General features: G+C 45.9%; 1 protein-coding gene across 2 annotated transcripts in view; it reads right to left on the bottom strand.

Annotated features, from left to right (window-relative positions):
- The window catches only part of LOC126535828 (glutamine synthetase-like), a 75858-nt gene that overhangs the window by 24770 nt on the left and 39919 nt on the right, over positions 1–11169 (bottom strand). Inside the window, exon 1 of one of the 2 annotated variants that reach the window (XM_050182661.3) lies at positions 220–830. The exons of the other annotated variant lie outside the window; for it this stretch is intronic. Within the exon in view, the coding sequence (XP_050038618.1) occupies positions 220–373 (154 nt within the window). The 5' untranslated portion in view covers positions 374–830. Of the gene's footprint in view, positions 1–219; positions 831–11169 lie in introns of those variants that run through there. 2 annotated transcript variants of the gene reach the window in all.

The following is an 11169-nucleotide window of genomic DNA, read 5'->3' as shown; positions in this document are numbered from 1 at the left end:
TGAATGAAAACTGTAGAAGTCAATTTCATTCAACACGCATAATTATCGTATCCCGTTGCTAACTGTAACCTTGCTTTTGCTAGTTTGAGTGTGACTATTGCTATGACTTTGCTATATTGTTAGTTTGAACTTGAGTATTGCATCGACTATTCTTACAGTTGAAAGCTTTTTCTTACGAGAAGCTCGCGTACAAGAAGTAACGTAAGCAGCAAGCTTCACCTTCCGGGGCTTTCGGCTCGAAGTCGAGGGTCCGCGTCTTGGCGCGCACATTCTCCAGCGTGCCGTCGATATACACGTATGTGCAGAAGACCACATCATCCGGCTGTTCGAGCTCGAGGTACTTCCTCAAAATGTCGGGCCTGGGCGTCGCCATGACTGTCCTCTTGTGGCGTGCTACTACTAAGCACAGCGTGCTACTGCGCGCCGCTGAAAGGAAGCGCGCGGATTGCGAGCAGCTGAGAAGTACGCGAGCAATGCAGCGTGCGACCGGCGGGTGGTTTCATGAGCGAGGATTCTTAAAGCGGGCCATGGAACATCGGGGAAGGGGAGAGAGAGCGAAGTGGCAAGGCCGGTTGTTGCGGCACCACTGGGGCGACGTCAGTAGGAAGTCACGCTGAAGGCCACCGTATTGCGGCGGCAGCTGCGGCGGCGGAGTCAACTCTTTCCCTGCATTCGCTTCCTCTCTCCTTTTTTTCGTATGCCGCCGTATCCGCTTTCGCGTTAACGTGGCCACATACCCGCGGTATCATTTTTACGAGGACAAGGACAACGCTGCTCCGCTTCGGCTTGTTGCGACTGGAAGAGGTCGGCTGTATTATATGAACTCCCGGTATGTCTTAATAATGACGAACTGAAAGGAAGACACGATGACAGGTTATCTAGCCGCTTGCTTATCTTCGTAGCCCAGCTATCCCTTTCGTAGCAGGTAAGTGCGAGCGACAAATGAGAACAATGCGCTGCGGCTCTTTGTACACTTTTGCGCAATCGCAATAAAGACGTCAATCACTACGATTTCATTGTCTTTTTGACGACCTTCATTGATAAAGCAATAAGAGAAACACAGAACTTTTCTGCTAAACGGTGAAATGCATTTCCCGTGACAACGTTACGTGTCTCCTGCGCGTCATCTGGCTTTAGCGGAAACGTCACGTATAACAAGGTCAGAAATGTTTTCTGAGCTTCGATCCAGTCGACTGGTGGCAAAAAGATGCGGCTCGTCAGTAAGCTAGATAAGCTCTCTTAGCTTTCTGGTGCGAAGAGTGAAAGCTCCAGCTGCATGATCTCACCAATCTGTCTCCCGTTACGCTCTTAGCTGGCGATGCATTGTCATTTGATGTATACTCGAAAAATACGCCCAGAATGCACGGGGTAGTCAATTGTTTTCGAGGTTGGATCGGTTATTCCTCATCCAAAGCGGCTTAGACTACTACTCCTCGCTGGGGCAAGGTAGGCAGGGAGAGATGAATACAATAACAATCATGATGAAAAGGACAACTGAAAAAAAAAAAACATCGGACAATAGCGATTCCTTTGACTCCAAACTGGTTTACTACTAGAGCAGTATTCTATCACAATGGAAGCTGCCATCCTGTTTGATTGCTTTTTATTCAAATACTTGCTTGATGAGGATGCTAATTTTTGTGTAGCACCCACACATTCGCTCGCATACCTGGTTTCCACCTCTGGAACGGTGATCGACAGAACCCGTCGTCCTGTCTTGAGCCATCATCACCAGGTTCAACCATAGGTATTACACCACTGCGCAAACAAGATAGCTTCCGAAATCGCTTGCCCTAATATCTTCAAATTTTCAATCAAACATGTAATGATAACAGCATCAAAAGATTTTTAGAATCTTATTTGCGACAGATTTTTAGAACTTCTTCGTTTTTATGTTAACTCGACTTACGCGACATGGGACGGAAATGATGTCACACAAAAAGATGGCATATGCACTGGGTCATCTATTGCTCCCTGCTTAAGTGACTTATATCTAGCTAACCGTGACCAGGTTCTTGACGAACGCCTGAAAAATAACACCGAAGTCTCAAAAGAGTTTAGACTTGTTGACAATTTTTTAATCATATTGAATAACTAACGAGTCAGACAATTTGGACTCGCTGGTTTCAAAAACCACAACCTCTTTCACTGAAGTGCTGTCCCCTTTGTCGTTGACACATGAAGTTCCCATAGGCAATTTCATAAGGTTTTTAGACTTGGGATTGTGCTTTTCTCCACAAAAGGCCTGCTCGAGTTATCAGCCGAGAGGCAATAAACCAGTCCTACCGTTTCATTCCGCTCATTAAAAACTTGTAAAACGCGCAGTAGTAATATTGTGTTTCAATAATTCTCTGACGAAGTCACGTGACCACAAAGTGGAAGCCAGTTTCAGAGAGCAGGCCAAGCGCCTGGCAGATTCTGGTTACCCGATGCATGCATATATGTTCACCTCTGTCGCGGAGGGCTTAAGCAGGAAATATAAAAACGCATCGAATTGAAGCAGTGCCTATGCTAGAGCAAAGAAAGTTACTGTGGTAACATACATTCATTGCATTTCACATAATCTCAGAAGAATACCGGCGAAATCGGGGGTGGACGTGATTTTCTCTGCCCCTGAACGTCTACAGGAGCTATGCAAACAGGTTAATACAGAGAATAACAAAATGCACGCATGTTCTACTCAACATCGCACACAATTTGTAACCTGCACTCATAACGTTGTCTATGCCATTCCACTTTCGTGCGGAAGAACGTATGATGGTCAAACCAGCAGATGCATCAATGAGAGATTAAAAGAACATCGACACAACGTCCCTAGGGTAATCTCGGGTCACTTGGGTATTCATTGCCGAGATTGTTCCTGCAAACCCATGTTTGAAAGTACTTCGATTCTGTATAGGACTCATAGCAGGATGACAAGGGAGATTGTGGAGGCCTACGAAATTGCAGAATTAGAGGAAAGGTGCGTGAGCAAGCCGTCAGTGTCGCTATCTGAAAAGGAGATAGATTCCTCGATTTATCTTTGTAACCATTGCAGTATATGTTTTCACCATACCTTGCACACGTGTACTGTTCATCGAAATGCCCCACTGAATGTTCTTTTTTTTGCTGTCACGTTTGTTTCCGCTCGTACAGTATTTATTTATCGATGCGTGCGAAAAATAAAAACCTATATTTGAAAGTGAAGGCGCTGTCTCTGTGTATCTGCTTCTTTATACGTCCTTGTTCAGTCGCGCTTATACACTCTATCATGGAATGAAACGCCCTGCCTACCGATATACTCTTGCTGTCCGCTGATTTATCGCTGACCATTTAACATGCTTTCTTAAGTGACATAAGCACGTTAATTTAAAGGTACATTTGCTTCAGCATTTACTGCGTTCGTTACATACTCAATGAATTTACCTTTGCTTGTTCCTCGTACATATCGCCGCTGTTTAATTGCATACCTTGATTTCTAATATATATCCTGATATACACACAGTTAAATAGAGTTGTGAGTTTAGGAACGTGCCATCCGCCCCGTTTCCGCGAGCCTGTTAAAATGGCAGTGTAAAGAAGGCCGACCCCGCCGGTGCCTTGACGTCGCGCGAGAGAAAGACTCACAGGCCGCACAGGCGGCGGATCATATTACGCCGATGCTGCGATGGGTCTCCGTCCCGTAGATGCACGCCGTCGCGCACATTCTTGGACATCCTGTTGCTTGGTGCCCATCGGCAACCACCACGCTTTGATCACGAAAATAAACCGCTGCTTTCTTCGCAACGTGCATTGAATTGCTACAGAGGCGCAATATCCGCCAGGAGACCAATATTCACCTCATGCACAAGCGACCGGAACAGCAACCGGAACAGCAGGCGACACCGTAGCGTCGCAACCGCCAACCATGCGCTCACATTGGTCGGCCAATCAAGCCATCGGATTATTCGGACACCCAGTCGTCATCTTGAAGGGGAGAGGCGATATAGGTATATCCGGTTAAGTAAAGTTGAGAGTTCGGGAACAAGAGAACCGCCCCGTTTTATCTACCCTGTTAAAGTGTCAATTAGACAGTTTTAGCAGAGCGTTACTGTACACCGGTAATTGTCCCGACTGTGCATACGTGGCATTTAGCGGGCTCCGCCGTATACCGTGATTGCACAACATCACAGCGCCTAGGCTGCCTGCTTTCGCGCACGCGGCGGATCATATTACACCGAGGCTGGGAGCGGCCTCCATCTGGCTGGTGGGTGCCGTAGCGCGCATTCTTGGACATTTTGCTGCATGCTATTCATCGACAACCACAACATTCTGAGCATAGAAATAAAGCGTTGTTTTCTTCGCAAGATCTGTTACCTCCCTACGCTTAAGAGGAAGCTTTAGCTCGGGTGCTCCTATCTAAATACATGTAAAAGGAGAATTCGTTTTCCTCGGCAACCACTGCACCAAATTTGACGGGGTTTGCTGCATTTAAAAGAAAAACTTAAAATCTAGTGACTGTTGGTTTCGAATTTTTGAGTTAGGTTGTAAATTTTTTATTAAAAATTGGCGAAAATTGAAAATTTTCAAGAAACGAAACTATCAAGTTTACAACTCTGTAACTCAACCACTAAAAATGATAATACAATTCTGTGAACTGCATCTAATAGTACATCTAAAGCGGACAAAATTGATATGTTGCACATGAATATAAAAAAATTTAATCATAGGGAAATAGAACTTTTGCAAAACCGTTGTAACCAACGTAACAAATTCACGTAAGATGTAAAATGACATATTGAATTTGTCCGCTTTGAATGATCTAATGGATGCCGTTTACAGAACCGCGATATCAGTTCTTGATGCACAGCTATGAATTTGTAAACTTCGTGCTTCTATTTTTTTCAAACGGTCAAATATTTGAAAATCGTTTTAAGAAAATTCAAGCCCTAAATCGAAATTCCGCTTCCAACAGTCACTAGAATTTAACTGTCTCTTTCAAATGCAACAAATTTAATCAAAATCGGTCCAGGGTTTATCTCATAAAAACATTTTTGCATTTTTACATGTATTTGAATAGGCCGCGTAGGAGTTGGGCCCGAGCTAAAGCTTCCTCTTAAATAATTCTTGTTATCTTCATTTAGTTCTTACATACTGCGGATTTCATTGTGCGGTTTACTAAATCCACTGTTTCTTAAGCCACATTCTGGCCTGCGCTCTTCTGTACATAAAAAAAAAAAGATTGGCTGATCCCACGCACTGTGGGAATCGATTTAAGCGAAGCTTTGTATGCTGTTTGCTTTGATTGACGATAAATAGCGGTGATGTTGATGGCGAATGTGCAATTTCTTCAGCATTTTCTCATATACGAAAGTGGTGAGTCGATGTTAAACGTTCCCTTAAGTGCACCACAGCTGTTTGCGTAGTCCACAGCACACACATGGAGACATGTTCGCTTGAGCCGTTGTTGTGCGTCACTGTTCATAATCTCTGAGAGGACTGAGCATTATCATTGCCTCACATGGCACATCGCATCGTGGCAGAAGTGTTAAACCTTATTTGAATTATGGGCTATACGTAATTCAATTAATTATTATAATTGCATGTATACATTGTATATACACACATTCGCGGTCTGCACCACGTTTCGCTCCGTAGGGAAGACGCTCCTGTTCCGCGCGACGCTTCTTTCGAGCCTGGGTGTCCTCGACGCTGAGTGCACGCTTTGGAGCCATTTTTCTGGCGCGTGTTTACGTGCTCCTTTTGCATACGTGGCCAGTACGCTGTCGAGACGCCAGCTCCAAGAACTCTCTTCAGGCTTTGGACGAATGTAATGTTTACACTACCACATGCCAGCACGAGACCTCCACAGCCCAGCACTTGCACTTTTTTCGCATAGGAACGCAAGCACAGCATGTGCCATACGCACAAACTGTTAAACGCTGCTTTGGTGGAGCTGGCCGGGATGCCCAGAGGCGAGTGTCATCTGGTGGTGTTGCAAGAAACCCAGCTGCATGCGCGGGTAAGACCACAGCGACAGCGCCCGGAAAGCCGGGAGAAGAGGCAAACAGTGATTTGGTTTTAAAAAATCACCGACGATTACGATATTCTCTAATGCGAAATTAGAGCGCAGCTCTATACGTGTTTTCATTTCGCGATATATTGACTGGCGCGGGCAATCTGTCTCGTGCGGCACGTTGCAAACGGAGCGAAGTGTGCCGCGACTGCCACGCTAATCTGGAGAGAGATAGAGAGAGATGAACACTTTATTTAACATCAATAGTGGAGCTGGTGGAGGCCCTCAGTCCAAGGCGTCGCCAGTGCAATCCTTCAACGCAGCCTTGATGAACTCCGCCAGGTACTCTTGTGCCGGTAAGGAAGTGGCTTTTGTCAGTCACGCAGCCGGTAGGGTAGAGGGGTGAAGGGTACATGGAAAGAGAGAGGGAAGATACAGGTAGGGGACAGGGCCACAGGATTTGTTGGGAGTTGGGGTAATCTCCACAAGAAGGGCAAACAGGAGGAGGTTCATCTGCGAAAGCACGGAGAATGCGTAGGCGGGTTGGCGAGAGCAAAGAGTTGTAACTGCGCCTGCCGCAGCAGAACGCCTTGAGCACGCGGGAGTGCCGAGCGGTGAGGGGGAAAGACGTGCCCAAGGAGACGATAGGATTCTAGGCTGTACGGTGTGTAGCGCGAAGTGTGCGGAGTTGGTTCGGGGATGTCGGGAGCCTGGAGTAAAGCTTCACAGACGATTTGATTAGCCCGTTCATTCCCCGACAGTCCCACATGATCAGGAATCCACACAACCTCCACCGGTGTGCGTAAAGAATTTGTTGTGAAAGAGGCTAGTGAGGCGGGAAGCGTTCCTTGCAGAAGTTTGCGACAAGCGTCTATCGAATCAGTAAATATATGATCGGAAGTTGTAAAGAATTCGGAGGAAGATGACGGAAAGCTGCAGCCAGGGCATGCAGCTCTGCTATCATTGGGTTAGTAGCTCAGTAATGTGGAAGGTTGGGCTAGTTGGTGATTAAACATCATACCTTGCTGGTGGAGCAGCGTACTGACACGGACACAGTGAAGACACACAAGAAAAGACGACACTCGCTGCAATCGCAACTATTTTATTTCAGAACACATACTTCATATTTATATACGTGCGCACCCTCAGGCGTCAAAGATAATCAAGGCAAGATTAAAGGTATTTTTTAAATTCATTTGCCCATACTCGGGCGTCAAAGATATGGCACCTATCTATCATGGTGTGCAATCCTATCGTATTTGTTGCACCCCTAACAAACATTCTTTATTACATAATATTTTCTTCCTTTAGTGCTCTGCCAAAAAGGCAACCTCACCATGGCTTAGATGCACAGATGACTGACTGATACAACCCTCTCCTCTCTTGTGAATGTGAAAGGCTTCGATTATTTCTCTGGTCAGCTGATCCTTATGGTGCGATAAAACTGTAGTATCATTGTAAAGCGGCCAGCACCCACGTTGTGAGCAGTGCCCTTTAATGTGGGAATGAGTGTTTCCCCCCCGTTGCCTTTTGTGCTCCAGAAGTATTGTGTTTACACACCGACCCGTTTGGCCGATGTATACTTTTCCAGACGATATGGGCGAAGAGTAGACAATGGGCGACCTACACTTGACAAGGTTTTCCTTATGCTTGACCGTGCACTTACGACCATTTACTTTTATTTTTGTTGAAACTCTACGATCCAGTCCGTCACATATTTTTTCGAGTTTGTTAGGAGCTGAAAAAACTACGTTTAAAGCATAGCGTCTTGAGCCACGTTGTCGAATGCTTTCTTCATATCTATAGCGACAACAGCCCGCAGTTCATAGATTTGCAGAAGAGCGTCCTGCATAGAGATATGTGCGCAGTAACCTATGAGGTAACCTATGAGGTATGTGGTAAGTACTTAATGTTGTGCAAGAGTTCTGTGAGGCGAACAAGTATGATGCGCTCCATATGATTTCAGCATGCTTCCATTCCTGGGGCATGTATCTCTCAGCCCACGCATTATTGATCTGCTTGAGGAGAGAGAGGTAGTCCGCCCCAGTTAAGTTGCGGAGCTGTTTGTTGGTAATGCCATCCGAGCCCGGGCTAGTGTTCGCACGGAGTTCGGCGACAGCTCGACGAAGCTCTGAAAGGGTGATCGGGGCCGACAGATGTGAATCAGGATTGTCGAGTCCGTCATAGTCTGTGTACTCGGGGGTATCGGGTGGTGCGAGATCAGTCGAACGGAGATCTCTGTAGACAGCGTCTAATGTCGGCTAGTTGTTAATCAGTTTTCGTATAGGATGCACGTTAGCTGTTCGAGTGGACTGAGGGTCGAGGCGAGCCCTTAGAAGTCGCCAAACAGACCCTAAATGGCGTTTCTTCTTGAGCTGATCACACACAGTGGGCCATTGACCCGAGTAAGATAGGATGCTGGATGATTTCGGCGTTTAGGTAATTAATTCGCTTTCGGAGGCGGCGGTTGTGTTTATTAGCTCTCCAACGGCGAATGCGGTCATGGCGAGCTTTCCAATGGTGCAGCAACCTATCGCGAGAGCCAGCGCATGGGGGACCCGTGGCCGCGGTTCACAGCAACCGCAGCCGACAGACCTTCCAGACGACGTTCGGTATACGTACCCTTGCGCCATATCGTAATCATCGTCGCCTGACTGCGCTTCTCTTCTCACGCTTTCGCCATACCCTCCTACGCTTTCAGCCATGATTCCACTGCACTCTCCTCTCCTCCCCGCTGCGCTCCCCGTTCGCTTTTATCTTTCGCTGCGCTGTTTCGCTTGGTTATGCCGCCGCTGCCGACGCCGAGGCTCGCCGCAGGACCGGACGCAAATCTGTGCTTTCTCGCCATCCCGGCCTTGCGAAAGTGGATGTCCAGCGAAGCTGTTGCAAAATAACTACTACAACTGCTGAGGAGGGTACGCAGTGCTTTATTGATGGTTCAGATGCTTGTTTTGCGCTTGTTCTTTGTTGAAACATAGGCAGTTATGTGTGTTCTATGGGTGATTTCAATGAATGTACGCACTGTTCGCTCCACTCTGCTGAGCGCTTGTAGTCTCTACCTTACGGAGGTATGAGCTATTGCTGATGATGACAAACGCTTGTTTTGAGCTTGTTCTTTATTGAAACGTACGCTGTTCTTAACGCTGTATGTCTGATTTCAATGAGTGTATGAACTGTTCGCTTCACTTTGCTGATTGCTTATAGCCTCTGCATTACAAAGGAGATGTGCCATTGCATTTTTTGATTGCTTAGGGGGGTATGCTGATCATGACAATTTTTGTTCGCAAACGGACACGAAAAATGCCGACCCCTGAGAGGCTAACAGCGTCGCTGTAATAAATATTAACTGATACGCGTACGCAGGACCATACGCACATTTAAAACCTCGAGTCTAGTCTAGTGCAGCAAAAAGTCTATAGCGCTCCTTGTTCATCGCTCTCAAAGCACTTTCAACACTTTCCAGTCCTTGTTTTTACAGATTAGAGTGCCGATTCAGCTGCAAATGCGAACAAATCCTGTCCTATAGCTCCAACCTCTCGTAGCCATTTTCGGGGCCTCCCTATACTGCGCGGTGTGTGAGTGCGAGTTATTCTGATGACATTGGAAATGCTGGCAACTGTTTTGCCGCCAGCCTCTCCACGAACGATAGACTTCCCCAATGAGCAAAGGATGATAACATGAGGTGATAATGAACAAACAAACAAATGATCTGGCAACGAAGCCCATTTCATAAACATGATTAAACAACAACAGTGAGTAGAAAAGAAAACCGCACACAGCACAGTCTATAACCTGCACAGAATTCTGCGACATAGCAATAACACATAAGGACATACAAAGTGTTTATACATAGACACACTGTTACTTTCAATAAAGGAGGTTATCAAAACTTTCATAGCTGATCGCTGCAATGATGCCTTATCCCATGGTCCAATCAAGTTTTCTACGCTAAAAGGATGGTTATCAAGGGTCATCAACGTTGCTTTCAAAGTAAATCTTTGCTGTTAAAACTTGGAACAGCTTAATAGAACGTGTTCTACATTTTCCCATTTATGACCGCACGTGAAATAAGGCGTACGATACAAAAAGCTGCCTATGTAGCCCACTTCTAACCTGATACGATGAATGAGAGAGTCTATGTCACGGCCAGCACCAGCAGAGATTGGAAACTGCACATGGAGGTAAACTCTATTCAAAAGACTGTTCATAGGATTGGCGTCTAATGGAGAAAACTTGTGTTATAGACCTGCATAGTTGTTATAGACTTGCGTAGCATCAGCCCTCGGGAATTGAGTTAGTTTGACAAGAGTGTAACTATGTGCTTGTCTAGCCGTTTTGCCGGCTTCGGTTTTATCTGCTATATATACCGACATGCCCAGGAATCTATTGCAGCTTCGTCTGATGGCCGGGTGAAGTAGCTGCAGCCGAAATCTGATAAATCATCGCTGGGTTTGAATCACGCGGGCAAAAGCGCTGCAATCATGAGTCTGCGAGAATAGATCAGAAAAGAGGTTTCTCCTGTGCTTGAAGAATCTTGGTGGCCGATATTATTGCGCGGAGCTCGGCTACCATTGATCATGTCCCGTGGGAAAGACGACAACTTTGACGTATTCCGAATGATGGAATTACGAATGCGGATCTTGATCCCGACGAAGTGGATAAATCGTCAGTACGAACGTGTATACTTCCATTGTGATAATGATGCCGGTGACACGGAGTTCACGTTTTAGCAAAGAGGGCGCGGCAAGCATTTTTCTTGTGTCAGCATTTTGCACACTCAAATTGCCGTAGCACTTCCTGGCCAGCGCTGGCTACCCTGCAATATATTAGTTTCTGTTTTCGAAAACCTTGTTCTATAATTCATTCACTGTTTTGTCCCTGTTAAAAGCAAGAAAGAACTTATCTAAGCCATGCATGACGACAGGTATTTTAGACTTGTCACGACATGTCAATAGAGTACGGCGCTCAAAGCTGAGTGGTGATGCTGCTAAAACTGCAATGTTTAACCAAGTGAAGGAGGAACATCGAGCTAAATCGGCGAAAGACTCGTATTTTAAATAAAATTACCTCAGCTTCCTAAAAGCAATAAAAAAAATTGGCCACCCATCTTACTTTGCGGGACTGATAACACCACTTTTGTAATGAATGAAGATTCTACTAGTAACTCCAATAAAATCGCATCTGCCTTTAACTAA

This window comes from Dermacentor andersoni, chromosome 4 (assembly GCF_023375885.2).
Source record: "Dermacentor andersoni chromosome 4, qqDerAnde1_hic_scaffold, whole genome shotgun sequence".
Classification (NCBI taxonomy): Eukaryota; Metazoa; Arthropoda; class Arachnida; order Ixodida; family Ixodidae; genus Dermacentor; species Dermacentor andersoni.
The sequence above is the reverse complement of the archived record's forward strand: the minus strand, read 5'-3'. Positions and strand labels throughout refer to the sequence as shown.